General features: G+C 36.9%; 1 protein-coding gene and 1 pseudogene across 2 annotated transcripts; both read left to right on the top strand.

Moving 5' to 3' along the window:
* Positions 1-1871: 1871 nt before the first annotated feature.
* Positions 1872-2426, top strand: LOC143622349 (uncharacterized). The gene is made up of 2 exons (XM_077093528.1): positions 1872-2225; positions 2343-2426. The coding sequence occupies exons 1-2, from the start codon at positions 1872-1874 to the stop codon at positions 2424-2426; spliced, it is 438 nt and encodes a 145-aa protein (XP_076949643.1).
* A 9372-nt stretch (positions 2427-11798) lies between these two features.
* Positions 11799-21529, top strand: LOC143622396 (uncharacterized; annotated as a pseudogene). The gene is made up of 16 exons (XR_013151693.1): positions 11799-12105; positions 12758-12983; positions 13795-14037; positions 14121-14233; positions 14326-14424; positions 14867-14954; positions 15128-15354; positions 15438-15622; positions 16530-16729; positions 16815-16822; positions 17380-17704; positions 17787-17888; positions 18736-19185; positions 20021-20266; positions 20700-20713; positions 21140-21529. The product of XR_013151693.1 is annotated as an uncharacterized LOC143622396 (transcript).
* The last annotated feature ends 1575 nt before the right edge of the window (positions 21530-23104 follow it).

Here is a 23104-nt window from a genome sequence, read left to right on the forward strand (position 1 = left end):
ACAAAGGCCCGTTTACCGACAAATGGGTCAACCAAGAGTACCCTTGGGGGTACCAAGAAGATATGCAAGGGAGATGGTTAGGGGAACAGAGGCTCATTTTCGACCGATCATCACCAATAACTCATCTTCGGTGGTTATTCCTCAAAACCAAAATGGAAAAACGTTTGAGGTGAGAACTAATGCACTCCAAAGTTTACCAAAGTACAAGGGTCTTGCAACGGAAGAACCCTATTTTCATTTAGAGGCATATAAATCTATTTGCAACACGATAGGGGGTCAAGGTTTCTCACCGGATGAGGTTAAATTGATTTTATTTCAATTCTCGTTGGAGGACAAGGCAAAAAGATGGTTTTACACATTTCCATCCGCATCGATTTATACTTGGGCCGAGATGCAACAAAGGTTCTTAGAAGAGTTTTACACGACTCAAAAGACAAATGATGCAAGAAGAAGTTTGAGGTCTTCCCAACAACAATCGGGTGAAATGTTTCATGAAGCATTCGAGAGGTTCAACATGATGATCAAGAATTGTCCTCATCATGGTATAGCTCTTTGGGAGTTATTGAATGCCTTTCATGAAGGGTTGAATGCTGAAGATGAACGAGATTTGATGTCAATCACTAATGGTACTTTTGATACCAATTATGAACAAGATGATTGGGCATTTTTGGAACAAATGTCGGTCACATCAAAGAGAAAGGCTCAAACTGCTAAAAGAGTAAGACCGGCAATTGGAAGACCGCAAGTTCATGTCGTGGAAGATGTGGGGGTACAAACCACTAATCAAAGAACTGATGTTTGTACCAATTGTAATGAGTTGGGTCATGGGGCTGATGTGTGTACGGTAAGTCAAGCACAAGTTGAAGAGGTGAATGCACTCTAAGGTCAAGGGGGTGGCAATCGGAATTTCAACATGAACTCAAACACTGACCACCCCGGGTTAAGAAATCATCCAAATTTCCGTTATGGAAATCAAGCAACTCAACTCAATCTGAATTTCCAAAGGACTTCTCAAACCACCTTTATCCCTCGTCAACAATACTTCAACCAAGGCAATCAAAATCAATTTCAAGGAATGGGTGGTAATCAAGGTGGGTCTTCGGACCAAAGTTCATCAAGTGGTAATGAAGTGATGGACATGCTTAAGATGATGCAACAAGAGATGCAAAAGAGGAATCAGTTGGATGAAGCTCGTATACAAAAAGATGAAATTCGTGACAAGGCCATCCAATAATTGACAACTCAAATGGGCCAACTTGCAACCGAGGTATCTAACTTGAAGAAAAACAAAGGTCAACTCCCGAGTGACACCAAGGTGAACCCTACTCACTCTACTTCTCACAATGTGCCGATTAATCAGGTAAGTGTTTTAAGAAGTGGTAAGGAATTTAAAATCAATACCACACTGGAATTAGTTGAAGGTGTGGTAGAGGATGTGACGGGGGTAGAAAGTGAAGATGAACAAGCTTCACCCATTCAAGCCCTTAAACCATCCACGTTTTCAAACAAAGATTCAGATCAAAATGAGTGTTTAAACGATAAAAGCAAGGAAGTGGGAGAGGTTCCAATTCCATTTCCTTCAGCCTTGATCGATCCGGGTAAGAAAAACGTGATTTTAAAACGGGGTCCTCAAAAGGAGGAGATGTGGGAGGTATTCAAAAAGGTTAAAGTTAATTTACCTTGAATCAATAAAACAAGTACCCGCTTATGCAAAATTTTTAAAAGAATTATGCACTCAAAAGAGGCAATAAAAAGTGCCTAAATGGGTAGATTTAACCGAGCGGGTAAGTGTGGTTTTAAAAGGAGATCTCCCTCCTAAGCTTCAAGATCCGGGAACACCCTTAATTAACATTCAAGTGGGTGATTTTCAAATGTCTAGGGCGTTATTGGATCTTAGGGCCGGAGTGAGTATCCTCCCGGGAGGTTTATATGACCAATACGACTTTGGTCCTTTGAAACGTGTGGAGACCACGGTTGTATTGGCCGATTTATCTCATAAACTTCCTCGTGGAATCGTACAGAATGTAATTATGAAGGTAGAGGATTTTTATTATCCTGTGGATTTTTTGGTGTTGGATTATTCAACGGGTGACTCAAGTCAACAACAAAATGTTATCTTGGGTCAACCATTTTTGAACACGGCCCATGCAATCATTGATTGTAGACATGATACCGTTGACATGGCTTTTGGCAACCGGAAAATGCGTTTAAATGTTTTTACTAATGTTGCTAACTCTTTGAGTGGTGAAGAATGTTTTTAGGCAGATGTGGTGGATCATTGCAATCCTCATGAATATGATGAGGATTGTGTAGAGGCTTGTCTTTGTGATGATTCTGAACAGGTACACATTTGTGCTTTGCGGATGGAAGAACAAAAACAGAGTGTGCTAGCTCTACAAGAGGGAAGACCACCATGGACACAATAATGGGAGAGTTTGCCAAAGGGAATTAATTCGGATACAAAACCATCTTTGGAGTGTCCACAAAATGTGGAGCTGAAGGAGCTCCCAAGTCACTTGAAGTATGTGTTTTTGGGGGAGAATGAAACCCTCCCGGCTATCATTGCTTCGAATTTGGAGCAAGAGCAAGAGCGGGCATTAGTGAAGGTGTTGGAAGGGCATAAAGGTATTAGTCCTTCTATTGTTGTGCATAAAATAATTACAGATGAGGAGGCTAAACCAACAAGGGAGACTCAAAGGAGATTGAACCCGAATTTGCGGGAAGTGGTGAAAAAAAGAGGTAATCAATTGGTTGGATGTGGGGATTATTTATCCTATTTCAGACAGCTCATGGTGAGCTCAACACAGGTAGTGCCCAAGAAAGCCGGCATCCAGATAATAAAAGATGATAATGGTGAACAAATCGCCACCCGACCGGTAACCGGGTGGCGAGTGTGCATTGATTATAGAAAATTAAATACCGCCACCTCAAAAGACCATTTTCCATTACCATTCATTGATCAAATAATTGAAAATTTTCGGGTCAAAAATATTATTGTTTGTTGGATGGGTATTCGGGTTATAATCAAATTGCAATTCATCCCGATGACCAACACAAAACTACTTTTACTTGTCCATATGGCACCTTTGCTTTTAGACGGATGCCATTTAGATTATGTAATGCCCCGACTACTTTTCAAAGATGCATGATGAGCATATTTTCAGACATGGTCGGGGATTCACTTGAGGTTTTTATGAATGACTTTTCTATTTTTGGTTCAACTTTGGAGTCTTGTCTCAATGATTTAGAAAAAGTTTTAAAACGTTGTGTTGAGACAAATTTGGTGTTAAGTTGGGAGAAAGTCATTTCATGGTACAAGAAGGTATTGTGTTGGGTCATGTGGTGTCAAGTAGGGGAATGGAAATTGATCAAGCAAAAATTAGAGTAATATCATCTTTGCCACCCCCGAAAAATGTCAAAGGGGTGAGATCGTTTTTGGGACATGCCGGGTTCTATAGGAGATTTATTAAAGGTTTTAGTGCAATTTCAAAACCTTTATGTAATCTTCTATTGAAGGATGTCCCCTTTGAGTTTACTAATGAGTGTTTGCAAGCGTTTGACAGTTTGAAGGAGAAGTTAGTGCAAGAACCAATCCTACAATCACCGGATTGGTCAAAGTCGTTCGAGATTATGTGTGATGCTAGTGATAGCACAATGGGAGCGGTTTTGGGTCAAAGAGTGGACAAAAAGCTGGTGGTGATCTATTATGCAAGCAAAACTTTATCCGAGGCACAATTGAATTACACCATCACTGAAAAAGAGTTGCTTGCGATGGTGTATGCCTTAGATAAGTTTCGCTCGTATATTTTGGGAAGTAAAGTTATGTGGTACTCGGATCATAAGTGCGGTGCGTTATTTGATGGAAAAGAAAGATGCTTTGATTCGTTGGGTGTTGTTGTTACAAGAATTTGACCTCGAAATTCGTGACAAGAAGGGTTGTGAGAATATAGTTGCGGATCATTTGTCGCGAATTACTCTTGAGGGTGTTGATGATCCGAAATAAATAAACAAGAAATTTTCGGATGAACAGTTGCTTTGTTTCAACCGCCCCGTGGTATGCTCATTATGTCAACTATTTGGCCACGGGGGAGATTCCGGAATTTTGGTCAAAGAAGAGAAGGCAACAATTCGCAGCTCAAGTTAAACAACACAAAGGAAAGGCACAGGTATGTTGTATAAGGTAAATAGTTTTTGTTAAACATTTATTTTTAAAATTATCTTTCTCATGCGAGTGTGTTCGAACCAAGTGTGGGAAAGTTCTTAGGAATTTTTTCACCGTGTTGAGGACAACTCGGGTTTTTCATGGGGGTAGGGTAATTTTTAGTTTTTGATTGTAAATAATTTCATTTAGTTTTTAATGATTTTGGCTTTACATAAAAAAAATTAAAAAATTAACAAAAAAATATATACCGTGGACCACGGTGTATACCGTGGCCCACAGTCAAACATCGTAGCCCACGGTTCAGGTTTTGGTTACGGTACGGTGGCTTCTGTTCGTTTTTGTTCAATATCACCGTGGACCACGGATCAAGCTGAAAAAATTGTTGACCTGGTCAACCGTGGACCACGGTTCACACCGTGGCCCACGGTGCGGCTCGCCCTGCTACGGTTTGATGGATTGTAAAGGTTAAAAACGAATTTTAAGGATCATGGAACCACCCTTAAATGTAGTAATTTCAGTTAAATCATGTGCGTTTATGTTTAATTTTAAGGATTTGGATTACTACACTATATCATGTGATTGTAGGTTTAAAGAGGAAAAGGATGAAACAACAAGATCATATGCGAAGACGGTGAAGGAAAGGGAGCTAGAACGAGGAAATTATGAAGAAAACAATATTTGAACTAGCTCCACCGTGGCCCACGGTGCAGACCGTGGACCACGGTCCACTCAAAGAAATTTTGGCAGATTACACCGTACCGTGGAAGAAGTCCCTGACCGTGGCCTGGACCGTGGCCTATGGTCCGCTCGTAACAGCTGATTGATTTTTCTTTAATTGGCCGTTTTGGCTGCTTTTTCAAGGACCTTTTTGATCAAGAAACTTGAGAGGACGATTGGGGGAGGAGTGAAGAACAATATTTGGTAGTTGGTAATCATTGTTTTGTACATTTTTTTTACTTCATTGGATGTTGCATACAATTGATTTGATGATGATTTTTCAAACCATGAGTGGCTAATCCCTCTTGGTGATCATCTTGGATGTAGGGTTTAATTGATACACTATGTTATGCTTTGATTTCTAGAATAATGACTTTGCAATGTTTGTGAGTTGTTATGGTGTTTGATTAATTGTTTGTAAATTGTTGCTTGTGTTTGATCATGATTTAAACCATACGTTCTTAGTGTCATTGGCAATTGAGTTATCATGGGAAGAATTAGGGTTAAACATTAGCCAATTGATTATCGGGTAACAACCTTGCATTTTGTAAATCCAAGTACTTAGTTCCCTTTTATCACAAACAAGTAAACAAACATGAACTATGTCTAGGTGGTACTTTCTAGTAAGCATGAACATTAGTTTGAATTAAACCTGAAATCTAAGATGATCGCTTTTGTTTAATTTGTTTACAAATCTCAATAGTTGTCTTGCAAGTGTTTATTTTATTTTAGTTAATTTAAAAATCAAACAATCAAATCTGAATTTACTTTTATAAAATTTTAGTTTTATTCTATTTTCTGTTAAAGCTACTTGTTAACACATTTTCGACAAACTCCTTGTGTTCGATACCCATTTACCGTTATCTATTTAGTTGTAATTGGTTTATTTTTGAGTGAGTCTTCGACCTCACGTCACATTGCACTTAGTTTTACAGCCCATTTGGCCATTCTACCTGACATTTCCGGTTTTCTAAGGTCATTTTTTATGGGATAATTAGTTTTTACAACAATAGTATGAGTTTCAAAATAATGTCTTAACTTAGTTGAAGCCATGATTAAAGCAAGAATAAGTTTTTCCAAATGAGAGTATCTGGACTCGGCATCGAGGAGACTTTTACTTACATAGTAAACAAGATGTTGGTTACCTTTGTGATCCTTTACCAAGACTGCACTTAAGGCGGTTAGGGAAACGGATAGATAAATGATCAATGGTTCTCCATTCACAGGCTTCATCAAAGCGGGGGCTGAGGATAAGTAGTCCTTTAAAGCGGTGAAAGCAGCTTCATGTTTCTCCTTCCACTCGAATTTCTTGTTTTTCCTCAGGATGTCATAAAAATCTTTACATCTTTATGAGGATTTCGATATGAACCTGTTAAGTGCTACCACCCTTCTAGTTAATCTTTGTACCTCTTTGACGTTTGTTGGAGATTTGAGGCTTGGATTTGCTCTGGACTCGCCTCTATCCCCCTTTTGGTTACCAAATACCCCAGGAATTTTCCGGCTTTGACATTAAATACACATTTAGCAGGATTTAGCTTCATGTTGTATTTGTCAAGGATGTCAAAAGCTACTTCCAAATCCTTAAGGTGGTTCTCCGCCTTCTTTGACTTTACCACTATGTCGTCGATGTAGACTTCCATGGTGTCTCCCAACTGTTCCTTGAACATCATGTTGACTAGTCTTTGATATGTAGCACCTGCATTTTTAAGACCAAACGGCATAGCAATATAACAATATATGCCCGTAGGGGTTATAAATGTTGTATCCTCTTGATCAGATGGTTCCATCTGGATTTGTTGAAATCCTGATGAAGCATCCATAAAGGTCAACATTTCGTGCCCTGCGGTAGCATCCACCATGGAGTCAATATGGGGAAGAGGGAAAGGATCCTTGGGACATGCCTTCTTTAAATCAGTAAAATCGACACATACCCTCCACCTTCCTTTTTTCTTTTGAACTACAAGCACATTGGCTAACCATTTTGGATATTTTACTTCCCTACTCATACCTGCATTCAGTAGTTTTCGTACCTCCTCTTGGATGATCGCGTTTCTTTCATGAGCAAATTTCCTTCTTTTTTGATGAATAGGCGTGAAAGAAGGATCAATTCCAAGTTTGTGGGTTATAACATCTTTAGAAATACCTGGCATATCTTCATGCTTCCAAGCAAAGGTTGACTTTCTTCGTTGTAAGAAGGATACTAGATCCTTTTCAATGGAGTCTTGTATTTCAACGCCTATTAGGACTTTGTTGTCAGGATCCTCTGGGTGTAAGACTACTTCCTTAGAGTTTTGTTCCCTAGTCTCCATGACATTTCTTCTCGTTTTCTGTAATTGCTATGCTTCCCTTAACCTTTTTGTAGACTTCATTGAGGAAGTGTAGCAATCCTTAGCGTCTTGCTGATCACTTTTGATTTTCGCTATCCCCCACGGGGTAGGTAGCTTTACGCATTGATGGTAAGTAGAGGGGACTGCCATCGTTTCGTGTATCCATGGCCTGCCAAGTATAACATTGCAACAAGACAAGGAATCGATAACATAAAATTTTTTAATAGAGTTTACTCCCTCTATATATTTGGGTAGCTTGATGTCCCCCAATGTATTCTTCGTTTCCCCACTGAATCCTACAAGAACTGAGGATCATGGGATGATTTCCGATTCTGGGATATTCATCCTTTTGAGTACTTCCAATTGGATGATGTTAACTGAACTTCCTCCATCAATAAGTATCCTACGAACATAATGGTTAGAAATAAATAAAGTAATGACCAAACCGTCATGATGAGGATCCTGGACATCGACTCGATCATCCTCATCGAAGGATATAATTCTTTGCTCAGCCGTTGTAGAAGTCTTGATTGGTCTTTCACCATTCTCCAGTTTGCATTCTTTGGTGTACTTCTTTGCAGCCGAATAAGAAGTTCCGCATATATCGGATCCTCCAAAGATCATGTTGATAACTTGAGCGTCAGGGGGAGGTGGAGCAGCCTTTTCTGGAACCGGTTCAGGATCCTGGTTCCTGGGCTTTTTTCTTCCGAACAGCTCCTTAAGATGACCCTCGCTGAGAAGGTAGCTTATCTCCTTTCTCAAGGCTATGAAATCCTCTGTCATATGACCGAAGTCTTCGTGAAAGGCGCACCATTTCGATTTGTCTTTGGGGGGTGGTGCCTTCTCATTTTTCCTTAGCCATCTTTCTTTGTCACCCAAGTTTCTAACAGCAAGCATTACTCCTCTCATATCCATGGAGAAGCAATAATCAGATATTCTTGGACAATCTTCATTGTCCTCGTCCTCTTTTACAGCATTGATCTTCTGGCCATTTGGTTTGTTGTATGGTTTGGAGTTGTTGTTTCTGAAGTGGGATCGTTGCTTCTTGTCTTGAGATTCATTTTTCACCGAAGTACTCAGTTGATCTTGTATTCATTGATCCTCCTCCAATCTGATGAATCTTAAAGCTTTGTTTCGGACTTCATCTAAATTCCTACAAGGGGTCATCACAAGATCTTGATAAAATGGAAAGTCCTTTTGTAACCCCATTTTGAATGTCTCAACAGCTGTCGGGACATCCAAATTTGGAATTTCCAAGGCTTCTCTTCCAAACCTTGTAAGAAACTGCCTAAGAGGTTCTCCACAAGGTTGGACAACTCTATATAAATCACTAGTTAATTTTTCAAAGGATCTACTGCATGAAAATTGACTATTAAACAAATTGATCAAATGGGAAAAGGAAGTAATAGAGTAAGAAGGAAGACTTGGTGGCCATTTAAGGGTGGATCCAGTGAGGGTTGAGCCAAAGCCCTTACACAAGCAAGCTTCCTTCGATCTTTCTAGGATTGGATTAATTTCCATCCTCTCACGGTATAATGCCACATGTTCCTTAGGATCCGTGGATCCATCATATAGTTTCATACTAGGGGCAGTGAAGCGCTTTGGTATCTCAGCATCACAAATCGGTGGAGCGAACCTGGACATGTTATGGCTTCCTGCTGGTAATTCAGGAATAGGTTTGATGACTCCTGGCATACTTGATATCATATCCTTGAGCTTTTGCTATGGTTTGGTTGATCCCAGTATCCTGCATACTAGCATGGTTAGTGCCAAAAGATAGATTATCATAAATGTTACCTTTTATGTGATCAAAATATATAGCTCCATAGCTGCGTCCGGGATATATTGTTTCAGCATCAACAGTTGGTCCAGCAGGAGTAGCGGTTTGCATGGGTATAAAGTCGCCTTCATGGACCTCCAATGGCCTGGATCGGGGTTCCTTCAGAGGTTCTTTTCCATAAGGATAGTAGGATTCTAGATGCTGATAGATGATGGATTCTGTTTGGAAACCCAAAGATCCTGGTTGAAAGACTGAGGATCCTTGAAGTTGTTGGGTGGAGGATCCTTGACGGAATCCCAAGGGTCCAGATTGGAATGCTGGGGATCCTTGCAAATGGTGATTGAAGGATCTTAAGGGTTGACCTAATGATCCTTGTTGAAGGATAGAGGATCCTTGTGAATACTAGTAAGAGAATCTCTTTTGGGAGAGGTCCGAAGATCCTTGCTGAGGATAAGTGGATGCTGGGCACCTTTGATTCGGGAAATCCAGAATGCTGAAATCAAGCATCCTCGGCATAATGGGGCATGTGTTTTCAGCGGCCTTTTTGGTCCTCCTCATTTCCTCGATCTCGTTAAGGATCCTCTGGTTGGTCTTATTCTGCTGCTCCATATAGTTCTTCATCTGTGAACACAAAACAGAAACATCATTGTTAACAGTTACCATTTGGGAGACAGTAGTGGATTTTGGTCCGGAGAAAACAGCAGTCTCCTTCTTCTGAGCAACAGTTATAGGCTTTTGTGGCTTTGTAGAGCCAGGTAGCAGTGGCAAAGTCACTTGAGCCGGGACACTCGAAGCAGCGGCTGTGGGAACAGCTTTTCCTTGAGAGGCCATTTAGTGAGTGGTAGTAGGGTTTGAATAAAGGTAAGAATTTTTGGTGATTAAAGCACCAAAGGCCCCACGGTGGACGCCAAATTGTTTTGGTTAAAAATCGGGCTAAGGATCAATGAACCAAATTCCTATGTGAGGATTGGTGCTAGTATGAATTAATGCGATCAAAGTAACGGTTATAAACGATGAACACAGAGATTTATACGAGGAAAAGCGCTTGGTAACTAGTATCCCGCCGGCTCAAAAACCTCGAGTAGTGAAAACTATCACTGCCAATTATATTGAACTTGAAAGGATTACAAATGGTGGAATAATAGCTGATCGTGAATACAAGTGTTTACTATGAACTCTCAGTGCTAAAGTGTTGTGTGCGTATCAGCTATAATTCATAGATTAAATACACAAAATTCTAACGGCTACTAACTAAACTCCTATTAATCTGGCCATGTTCGCTTTACTCTTTCAACTACCATTTAGGAGCGTGGACAAGAAGGGAAGACTAGGTTAAATACTTCGTCCATAATAATAGGAATTTTGGTAAGCACGTTTTATACCTGCAAAAAATAGATTAGAGTATAGCTGAAGTTGACTATCGAGGATCCTTGAACCACTAAGGATCCTTAGTCCCAGAAACAGCCGCCAGAGATGGTTGATCTTCGAGGATCAAAGATCCTGGTCCCAACAATATATATATATATATAGGGTACGGTTAAAATGAAAACTCATTTGAGTTGTGAAAACCTGCGAAAACCCTATGTAACATCGTTTTTTTTTTTGTTACATGTAATATATGTTGTAACATTTAATACAAAACATCGAGACATAAAAAAAAATGTTTTGCTATTTTTTAACATTGTTTTACTAATTTTTATATATGTTTTCAGGAGAGAAAAAAAGTTATATTTATATTTATATTTTTTATTCACTTTAATTGTGGACCACAAGATTTAAACATTAATTAAAACATGTGGTTGAGAACGGGTTTCTACAGTTTTCACAACTCAAGTGGGTTTTCATTTTATACTTAGCCTATATATATATATATATGAAAATCACTGAATTGTTCTCTACATGTAATGTGTGAATGTGAATATTATTTTCATCGGTTCAAATGGTTGATAAACTTTCGAAATTAGAGTTTACTGTGTTATTAAATGAAAGTACAATTGTTCTAGGATTTATATATTAAAGTCATATATGAGATATGCAACTAGTAAATGTTGAAAAGAAGCTGCGATTAGTACTGATTTAAAGGGTAAAGGATTGGACCCTTAAAACCCTTATTTCTACATAGACCATTTTATTGTTTAGAGGATAGAGTGTTAGGTCCATACTAAAATTAAAAGATCCAAATAAGGTATCAGGTAAAATGAGTCTTACCCTTTGAATACAAAACCTTCTCATAACTGCCAAAAAATCATATAAATAATAAATAAATAAATAATCCAACGGCCGTTAATCACAGGCTACGACCTCAATCACATGATTGCTTCTTCATCTTCATCACCGTCAATCCATCGTTTATGGTCTCATCATACGCGTACTCAAATCAAATTCAACTTATTATAACTTATTACTACAAGTAACCCAAAAGAATATGCCATTTATTATCCCAAATTTCAACAGACATCACTTTCTTTCTTTCTTTCTGTCTGTCTTTATTTTTCTACTTATTAAGGTACTATATTATGTCCCCAATTTATGCTTTTTATGTTAATTGCTTGCTTGCTTGAATTTGATAATTAGTGGTTTAACTTGTAACGGGTACCTTTTAGTTTTGATATTTCACTTTTAATTTTGGAATTCTGCTCATGAAACCCTAATTTTGCAACTGTTTATGGGTTAGTAAGATAAATCACATTTCTTTGAAACTGATCATTTAGACACAAATTTATCAGAAAATTAAAACTATATTCTGTTGATCCCAACACTTAAATATCAACTTTGTGACTGACTTTAGGATCACCATATTATTGAGGATTGAAGATTAAAGATGGGGTCAGATAAGGAGCTTGGCGGTCTGCTTGACACAATCAACATGATGAGAATGCACACGATTCTAACCCACACATACCCTTACCCGCATGAGCATTCCCGGCACGCCATCATCGCAGTCGTCGTTGGTTGCCTGTTTTTTATTTCATCAGACAATATGCATACGCTCATCCAGAAGCTGGATAACAACATCAAATGGTGGTCCATGTACGCCTGCTTATTAGGGGTTTCTATTTCTTTTCTTCCCCTTTTCTGGGGAAGACGATTAAACCGAGCTATTCAAATTTCAGTCAATGGTAAGTTCACTTCTTAGCTCATCGGTCTTTACTTTATTGTAGCATGACAACATCCGGTATTAGGGGTTTTGGTCCAACACTGTAACCATAACCGAGCATTCAGTTATAGTTAATCTGTTTTGACATGTTGGTTTAGTTCAGTTACGGGTAGTTTAACTTTAACCTTGAACTAGAATTGATAGTAAAGTGTTATGGGCCTGACTAAAATAACCCAAAACAATGAAATTGGGCTTGAAATTTTTTAACCACTTATTAAATGGGCTTGAATAATTTGAGTTTTACCGTTTGACATTTGTATATATTATACATAGCATTCAAAAAATATTTATATAATGCATATTGGCATAGCTCGGTTAACCGTTTGTTTACTATACTCTGTTTGGGTCGGTTTTGTCGGTGATGGAAATATTGATAACCATAACTGACCCACTACTTTCGGTTTAAATAAAACATTAGACTGACCCATAGGTTCTTTTATTAGGTTTGGTTATATTGGTTTATTTGGTTTTATGCACACCACTACCCAGTATGATCCTACTCATAGCAGAGCTATTGGTAGGATACATAGGCTGCTCATGCTGAGACCCTTTGTTTCAAAAACCATTTTTTTAGGTTAGCATCAAAATACATTAATTTTAGAGTTTTTTTGCAGGTATATGGCATGGATATTAGTGGCGGCTGTATACCACCTTCCCAGTTTTCAGTCAATGGGGGTGGATATGAGGATGAATCTCTCATTATTTTTGACAATATACATTTCGTCTATTTCTGTACTTCTTGTCTTCCACTTGGTTTTTTTGGGACTTTGGTATGTGGGTCTTGTTTCTCGTGTGGCGGGGAGGAGACCTGCAATCTTGACCATTGTTCAAAATTGTACTGTAAGTATGCTATCTTAAGTTTATAGGTATTTTAGAGGTGGCAAAGTGGGTAGGTTTGTTAACTTGTTACAGTTAAACAGTTAAATTTTGGCCCGATCAAGAAAGACCCATAAACACTTCCAGTTAAATTCTTTTGAAAAACTTATACTTTGGGCTACTTTTGGCATGCTTGAACTATATACCCGTTCGGTTCGGTTCGGTTCGGACAATGAGTTCGGTTTGCTTTATGTTTTTTTCGGTTTTGCCTTTTAGGCTTGAAATTTTTGAGCCAAAACAGATAAAGACCCAAAATAACGCATTAGATAAAGACCCAAAATAGCGCATTTGAGCCTGAAACGATGGGTCTAAGTAATAAATGATTAATTGACTATTGCACATTTCGGCCTAAAGTTTTTGGGCTACAACATTTATTATTATTTTTTTAATTAGTTAACATTCAAAAATAAAAATTATAATCCATAAATTCAATAACAAAAGTCGTTTTTTCGGTATTTACGGGTAATGTTCGGTTTTTATGGTTCGGTTCGATTTTTGGTGCATGCAAAACCGAAGCTGAACTTGAAACTCAGTTTTTTGAAAATACATAAAACCAAGCCGTCAATTTTGGGTTGGGTTTGGTTATTTCGGCTGTGGGTTGGTTGTTTCGGTTTCTTGCACACTTCTATCCATTTGACCCGTTAGAACCCAGATTGGTGCATTTATTAGTGAATGTGTTGAAATTGTCACCTCGAGGTTCCATAGAATCGTAATAAGTTGTGTATATAATTGATGTTCTAACTTCTAAGCAGTCATTTTGTGATTATATATGTAGGTATTAAGTATAGCGTGTTGTGTATTCTATAGCCACTGTGGCAATCAAGCTTTGAATGAAAAACGATTGGGCCGAAGGGATTCGGGCCTGTTTTCACTTTGGAAGAAGCATGAACCTAGCATTTGGCTGTCAAAGTTTTTAAAAATGCATGAATTAAAAGATGAAATCTGCAAATCTTGGTTTGCTCCAGTGGGGTCTGCGGGTGATTATCCATTTCTCTCTAAGTGGGTTATATACGGAGAAGTATGATTTGCGGTTCTCAGTTTGTTCATTATGTCATTTTTCAATTAAATATGTGTCGACTTACATTTGATTTTTTGTTTTAGTTCTCCTGCAGTGGTCCGTGTGAATTATCAGATGAAATTTCTCCAATTTATTCATTATGGGCAACGTTTATTGGGCTTTATATGGCTAATTATGTGGTGGAAAGATCAACAGGGTAAGCAAGACGGTTTTAAATTGATTTTTGCTTCTTATTTTGCATCAAGAATTAGAACGAGACGGTTTTTAATTAATGATTCTAATCGTCAGATGGGCTCTTACTCATCCTCTGTCAGTTGAAAAAACCGAGAAGTTGAAGAACAAGCAGATGAAGCCTAATTTTTTGGATATGGTTCCTTGGTATTCAGGGTATATATTCTTTAAGTCTCTCTCTTTGTTGACATATATGTACATAGGGGTTTGTTTATTTGAGAACCAATAGTATATTGAGAGCCACATAAGACGTGTACGTTTTGCATCAACAAAAAAAATAAAAATTAAAATCGGATGTTTATCCACATCTCCTTACTTATTCTTTAATTTTATTTCTTCCTCGCTCCTGAACTTTTTTTAAAAAAGTTATAAAAATATGCATATATTGTATGCGCATTTAGATAAAATACCATCAATATAATAATTTTAAAAACAACTTTTAATAATATTAAAATCTCCATGCATTCTAATCAATTTTATAATAAATAGTACAAGATTTAATGTGGTTCTTGCAGTTGGTATTATTGGTTTTGAAGTGAACACTGTCCTATATGTGTGCGCGTGTATCTAAATCTGCGTTTATGTATGTGTGATGCAGGACATCGACTGATTTATTCAAGACTGTGTTTGACCTCATTGTATCCGTGACTGTATTTGTCGGAAGATTTGACATGCGGATGATGCAGGTTCAAAATCTTCATATCTACTAATTCACATTTTCTTGAAAATAATTAACAATATTTCATAAGTTTTCTTTATTTTGTTCTTAATATGAGGTATTTTACATATTTGACCAATAATAAATATGTGCGAAGATGTTTTTGATTTGATTAACGAAAAATAGTGGCTTATGTTTTAGGCAGCAATGAGTAGGGTTCACGAAGGGGAAAAGGAGGATTTTCTATATGATCATTTTAGTGAAAAAGATGAACTATGGTTTGATTTTATGGCTGATACGGGTGATGGCGGGAACTCATCTTATTCGGTTGCTCGGCTTCTTGCACAACCTTCACTTGCCGTCTTCAATGATGATTCTATACTACAATTGCCCCGTGGAGACCTCCTTCTTATCGGAGGTGATCTTGCGTAAGTTACACAATAATTTATTTGTTTCTGTCTTTTTTATTATATTTGTTATGCTTATCTATTTTGTACGTATTATCCTTCAGGTATCCTAACCCGTCAGCGTTTACTTACGAAAAGCGTCTTTTTCGTCCTTTTGAGTTTGCTCTTCAACCGCCACCATGGTATAAAGACGTGCATATTGCGGTAGACAAGCCTGAATTGCCCTCCGGTGTCTCTCACTTGAAACAATATGATGGGCCCCAATGTTTTGTTATCCCGGGAAATCATGGTTGGTTTCATCATTTTTTTTCTACCTTTTTTTATATTTGTTTTTTTATTTTCATGTGTTTTGATGTGCTTCTTCCTGCTGTAGGGGTGGACGGGTGTTGGTAATCGCAATCCCATACCCGTTGGGTGCCCGATTACGCATTACCCGTGAGGTATCTAGTATGCCTGCTAGTTTGTCTAAAATTACCCGTTGGGATTCACAAGAACTTTTCTTATTGTTTTATTATGCATATAGTTTTATTACCTAAGGGAATTAGAAGTAAAAAAAACTAGAAAGTCAGTGTATTAGTTTGATTACTCTATTACCCAAGGACAAAAGAAATTAAAAGTAAAAATAAAATATCTGCGAGTTCGGGTAAAATTTACCCAATACGAGCTGAGCTCAACTTTCAGCTCCTTAAGATAAATGAGCTGAGCTAGCTCGACTCGGTTTGTAACAAGCCCAAGCCTGAGGCAACCTGGCTCGGCTCATTTATTGCCCTAGGGTAAGCTGTTCGGGCTGGTATCACCTAATAGCATACCCGTGAAATTTTTTATAACTAATCCCATACACGTCCCGAGTGTTTTGGGCTCGTTTGTCATCCCTGCCCTGTTGTTTGAAGTTGTCATAGTCATATGGTAAGATGATTATTGAAAATCAATAAATAAAATGAACAAAGACGGATAGATGTCTTATAAATAAGAGTAAAAGTAACCTGAATAAGTTATAAATGAGTAAATTTTAAGTCGAGCAAAATGGACAGATCGGGTGACTGTAAATTTGGATTCAAATGGTTCTGAGAAATGGGCTCACCTTGAAACACGCCGTTTTTAGAAAAAAAAAATCAAATTAGTTCAACCTCACGGTACGAAGCTGATTATTTGAAATAATAATCAATACTAATCTATTAATTTTGCGGTGTTTACAGATTGGTTTGATGGGCTTCAAACTTTTATGAGATACATCTGTCACAAAAGCTGGTTAGGTGGATGGTTAATGCCTCAAAAGAAAAGCTACTTCGCTTTGCAGCTACCAAAGGGATGGTGGGTTTTCGGTCTTGATTTAGCCCTTCATTGTGACATTGATATTTACCAATTCAAATTCTTCGAAGAGTTAATAAAGGAAAAGGTAAATATATCCATTTTTTTTTATATTTTGCTGATATATATTTAGGGGTGTAAAGGAGCCGAGACCGAGCTTGTTTGAGCTCTAGCTCGGCTCGTTTAACTTAAGATAATATGTATTATTTAGTTAATGTTTTATCATAATTTTATATATGATAACTATTATAAAGATGTATATTTTATTTTTAAAGAAAATTTATATAAATAAAGCCTCATTTAAGCTCGTGAGCAGGCTCGAGCTTGGCTTGTGAGTAGTTTTTCAAGCTCGTGCTCGGCTTGGGCTTGGTTGTTTATTGTATATCAATCAGTTTATTTATATGCATTTATAATTGTTTTTATATATCTTTTTTTATAAGTTTTATATATAAAATAATGTATATGATTTAGTTTGTTTATACATATAATAATGATAAATATATATGTTTAATATATTATCTAAAAGTTATATAAATAAAGGCTTGTTTACGCTCACGAGTTGGCTTGAGCCCGATAAGTGAAGTTGGGCTCGGGCTAGTTTATTAAACAGGCTTATTTCTAAGTTGGAGCTCTGGCTCGTTTAGTTTGGATTGATTCTAGCTTTTAGTGAGCCTATCTCGAGTAGCTCACAAGCGACTTGGCTTTCCAGATAAATATTTTACATTTTCCAGGTTAAAGAAATGACTCTGTAATCATCATGACACACGAACCGGGTTGGATTTTGGATTGGTACTGGGATTCTGTTACCGGAAAGAACGTTTCACATCTTGTAAAAGATCATTTAATAGGCAGGTGCAAACTTAGAATGGCGGGTGACTTGCATCATTACACGCGTCATTCGCGGGTCCCTTCTGAAAATCCTGACTCGATACAGCATTTACTTGTTAACGGCTGTGGTGGGGCCTTTTTGCACCCTGCACATGTGTTCAGTAACTTTGATAAAGCGTATGGTACAACTTATGAAATGAAGGCCGCTTATCCTGAAGTTGAAGATTCAAGCAGGGTAAGACAGAGTCGGTTTTTCATCGATACAACAATATTATCGCCTTTTGTGTAATTATTTTATCATTATTTTTCTTTTGTAGATTGCTCTTGGGAATATATTGAAGTTTTGGAAGAAAAATTGGCAGTTTGATTTCATTGGCGGGTTTATTTACTTCATTTTGACCTTTTCAATGTTCCCACAGGTACATACTTTATTAATGTCCTGTAATTATTTACCTGTATTAGAAATTAGGGGTGTGCATGAAAATGGAAAAACCGATTTGTAATCGAAAAAACCGAAATAACTGAACCCATACAAAAACTGACGGTTTGGTGTTATGTTTTTGTAAAATCCAGATACTTGGTTCGCTTTTGGTTTTGTGTGCAATTAAAACCGACAAACCAAACCGAACCAAATTATGGATTATTATTTTTGAGTTTGAATGTTAAGTAATTTATAACAACTTAAGAAGTCATCTGACCCATATATTTTAGGCTGAAATATATAATAATCAATCAGTCATTAATTAACACAAAGTTTTTAGCCCATATTTGCTATTTTGGCCCAAAAATTTCAATCCCAAATAGTAAAACTGAAAAAAATCGAAACCAAGTAGTTTTCAAAAACTCGAAAACCAAAATTTCGGTTCGGTTTTGGTTTAGCATGTAATTAAAACTGAATTAAACCAAATTTATGAATTTCTTTTTTAATTTTGAATGTTCAGTAACTTATAAATACTTAATAAATAGTGTAACCCAAATATTTCAGGCCCATATGTATAATAATCAATCAATCTTTAATTAACAAAAAGATTTAGGCCCAAATTTATTATTTTAGGCCATTGTTTTGTTTTTGGCTCAAAAATTTCAAGCCCAAAAGTAAAACTGAAGAAACAGAAACTGAATCAAACCCAAACAAAAAAACCTAATGGTGTTGAAAAACCCAAAAACAAAATTTCCAGTTTTTGGGTCAGTTTGATCCCAAAACCGACCCACGCACACCCCTAATAGAAATTAACATTTTGTTTTAAATTACTTTCTTTTATTCAGTGCAACCTTGGTCATATATTACAAAAAGATGACACGTTTTCGGGCCATGTAAGGAGCTTTTTCAGCACGGTTTGGGATGCGTTTATGTACATGATCGGGCAATCGTATGTATCATCTACGGGTGCTTTGGTATTATTAGTGGCTGCGATATTGTTCGTTCCATCTAAAGTGTCACGAAAAAGAAAAGTAGTAATCGGGGTTTTGCATGTTCTGGCTCATCTTTCGGCTGCGCTAATCCTTATGTTATCAATGGAATTAGGCGTTCAATTATGCGTTCAGCATAACCTTTTGGCAACTTCGGGTTATCACACATTATATGAATGGTATAGAGCAGTGGAAAGTGAGCATTTTCCCGACCCGACGGGTCTTCGAACGCGTATAGAGCAATGGACTTTTGGTCTTTATCCTGCGTGTATTAAGTATCTCATGTCAGCTTTTGATGTTCCTGAGGTTTGTTTTTCATAACATTGATACCTGTTGTTCATCGTTTGGTTCGGCTGGTTTTGACGAAAATTCTGGACTGAACTGCTAAATGCTGTTTCGGAAAATGACAAACTGATTTTTTATTTACTTCTTTTAAATGATTAGATTGAATTAAAAATTTTAAAATGTTAAAGATGGTTTGTGATTGTAATACATATACATAACTACATATTTCAAAAAGAAAAATATATATGTAAATAATAAAAGTTAAATGACCGGTTCCAGGTTTTCAAAATAGATCAAACTGTGAACCAAACGGATTGAATCTCAAACCCTCCAAGGTCACCGACTTGCTTCTAGGCTTGTAAACAAATCGATCAAACACGGACAATTAAACAAATGAGATTTTCTTGTTCGTGTTCATTTGTTAAGAAAATGAGCGTGTTCGTGTACTCGTGTTTGTTTATGCTTGTTTGTTAATAGTATAAACGAACGAGCGTAACTACACATAGATGAACAAACACCAAGTGATACCAGTTAAAGTTAAATGTGAGCATCAATCTGTCGGGCCTAAAATTTAGTAAAACTAGATTAAATGGTCGCGGGTCTAAAAGATTCAACTGAAGTATATAATGGACATAACTGAACATTCACAAACATAAAATTTTGTGTTCATGCGTTCATGTTCGTTTGTTTAACTAAATGGAAAAAAAAGTTCATGCTCTTTCATTTATTAAGTAAAGGAATATAATTATATATATTAACTTCCTGCTATTCACAAACGTTAGCAAGGCAGGCACCAGACCATTAGTGACACATCCGCACGGCTATTAAATAACTGTTAAATTTGTTCAATCATCAGGTGATGGCTGTGACACGGGCCAATATATGCAAGAACGGGATGATATCACTCTCTAGAGGCGCTGCAGCCATATACTACGTGTCAGTCTTTCTTTACTTTTGGGTGTTATCGACCCCGGTGGTTTCATTTGTATTTGGAAGCTACTTATACATTTTGATGAAGCATTTTCTTCCCTACGAATCGCTAATTACAAGTCGTTCACGCGCTTCCATATCAAGGAAGATGGTGATATTGAAATCTACACTCGTGGTCGACAAGGTAGTGTGTTGAGTTGTCCGTTTATTAGTTGACCTTTTTTTATATTTCACCCGTTTCTGACATGGGGTTAGAATAATAACTATTGGGTTTGAACTCGTGCGTTGCGGCGGGCGCGCAATGGGAATTCGGATGGTATAGGTTCGGTTTGTTATGGGAACGGTAGAGTACGAACACTAAAACCATAAAAAATGAATTGTGATCCCCCACTTGTGGCCTAGTGGTAGGAGGCTTGGGTGGATATTGGCAATGAAGGATTTGAGCTAGCCCTTGTAAGGTTGTCAGTTCGAATCCCGAGCCCACCAGAGTTTTAGTCACGTCATGTGTTATGCCAAAGAGTTTTGCTCTTGTGGTGGCACAACGACTGTCAAGTGGCAGCCAGTGGTATAGTTTTCCAGATGAACGCCCAAGCCAAACTCTGAAGTCAGCGTGGGCCCGGTTAAGATATCATAGTCTAGTCAGAGTGGGGCAACGGGACTCTCTAGATTGGAGAGTGCGGTGGCCTAACACACAAGAAAGTCGTCGTTCTAAAAAATTAAAAATGAATTGCGGTATCGATGTTGGTATCGGTTTGGTTCCTCACCAAATTTGTACCAGAACGTCGAGAAAAAACTAAAAACACATGCGTAATTGCGTGCTTGGCTTTTTAAGTAATCAAAATCAGAAAATGAAAACTTTGTGGCTAAACATTGAAGTTCAAAACTTTTGTGGTCAGTTTAGAAAAAGAAAAAGTTTATTACAAAAAATCTCTATGGCCAAATTTGAAAATATAAAATGTTGGTGGTTCATTTCAAAAAAAAAAGTTCATTATACTTAGACCACTTTTAAATGAGCCATTGTTAATATGTAATATAATGTATGCAGGTCCCAAAGGACTGGAAGGTGGACCCCGGGTGGGATAATGAGGTGAAGCAACCGCAGCAGGCGAGCCACCATAGAAGGTTTCCAAGTAAATGGAGGGCAAGTGCTTTTCATCAGGACCCGATTAACACAGTCCGGGTTGTTGACCATTTTGTTATTCAACAAAATCATAGATTGCAAGTGGGAGCAGTGAACGGATCAGTGCCTCACTGAAGACGTGGTTTGAAACCGTTTCTGTTTGGTTTTCGGTTGAAGATGCAAAACCTGTAGTAGAATATAAGATATGTATACTTGTGAGAGAATGTAGAGTTTGCTTATGATGGAAAAATATTAGGTTAGTGTATATATTGTTTCATATGAAAGTGAAATGTGTTGGTGGTTATTGTTGGAGTCAAATTAGTGTCAATCTATGTTTGGCTATAGATTTGTGCATTTAGCATCTATTTGCTTAGACATTAGGTGTGCTTTCTTATAACTTGTCAAGGCTAATGAAATAAACCTTGATAGAAGTAGTTGGACCAAAATTCCATGGCAAACACTCCTAGTGCTTTAACATCAAAGAACAGGGTTCGAATCAAATGATTGAAAAATTGATTGATTTTAAAAACATAAGCTTTGACACCACTTGTTAGAATACATTAATTAATAAGTAATTGATTAAAGTGGAAGTATTAAGCATTTAATTATCAAAAAACAATTTATTTGACTCAAAGAAAGACAAAAATCCGAGAATTTATGAATGGTGATTCAATTCGATAGCAATGATTAACTACCTTTTAGGGTTTACTTGATACATTGGTTTTATACGATTTCAAAGCTATCTAACTAATATCTATATCATTAGAGAAATTATTTACAAATATAATAGGAGATTACAAAAACAATCTTGTTTAAACAACTCATCTATACACACTGAACACTATCGGTAGCAACTTTTAATTGGTAGGAACATCATATAAGTAAGAAGTTCTAATAGCGAATCCACAATTTTATTCAAATGGCTTAAGAATAACTGATCATAATCAAATAACCAGAATCAAAAGCTTCGGTCAGCAAAATTCAAGCTTACAAATATCATTTTTTAAAGCATAAACAACTAAAGAACTTATCAACCCTATTTATACTAAACAAAGGAAAAGATCAACTAGGAAATGTATAAGATAGAATAGGAAACGGGAATTCGAATGAAAGATTTGATCTCATCTCTCTTCACGTATCAAGCTCGCTTAAGTGGTGATGGTCAGTTTTGTAACATTCGTTTAAACGTCTATTTCTTGACATGTTGTATTTAGAAGACGACCAGAAACTTAGGGCGCGTTCATTTCACAAAATGGAATGGAATTGGAATTTCCATAGGATTTGAAATTGGAAAGAACTGAATTTGGAATCTAAACATTCCAATAGGAATTTGAATTTGAATTTGAATTTGAATTTGAAGGAATTGAAATCCAATTCCATTCTTGGTATGTTTGTTTGACAAATGAATTGAAATCGAGTTTTTTTTTTTTTAACGAGGATAACGGTGGAAACATTTTAGTTTTATTAGATTTTTGTTTTTTATTTATATTTTGTGTTATGATTTTTTTATTACTTCTTTTGGATTTTTTTTTTTAATTTTTAGGGGCTTTCTATTAAGATCAAAACCCCCTAAAAAATATTCAAAAAATAATAATAAAAAATTCATATCTCAAAATATAAATCGAAAATATAAAAAGTAAAAAAACCAAAATATTTTATTCGTTGTTCTCTTTAAAAAAAATCTCGAGAAAAGAATTCCAACGAATTCACTTGAAATTCTCCACATTTTTGAAGGATTTAGTTATTTGAAGGAATTGAATTCCAATTTCAGTTCTAATTCCTTGACAACCGAACGCATCAAAAGGAAATTAAGATTCCAGTTCCAACGAAACGAACACGTCATGTCATAGGATTTTAATTCCAATTTCTTTGAATTCCCATGAATTCTGT

Source organism: Bidens hawaiensis, unplaced genomic scaffold (assembly GCF_021521415.1).
Source record: "Bidens hawaiensis isolate Kalapana, Puna unplaced genomic scaffold, B.hawaiensis_p1.1 tig00003126_1, whole genome shotgun sequence".
Lineage (NCBI taxonomy): Eukaryota > Viridiplantae > Streptophyta > Magnoliopsida > Asterales > Asteraceae > Bidens > Bidens hawaiensis.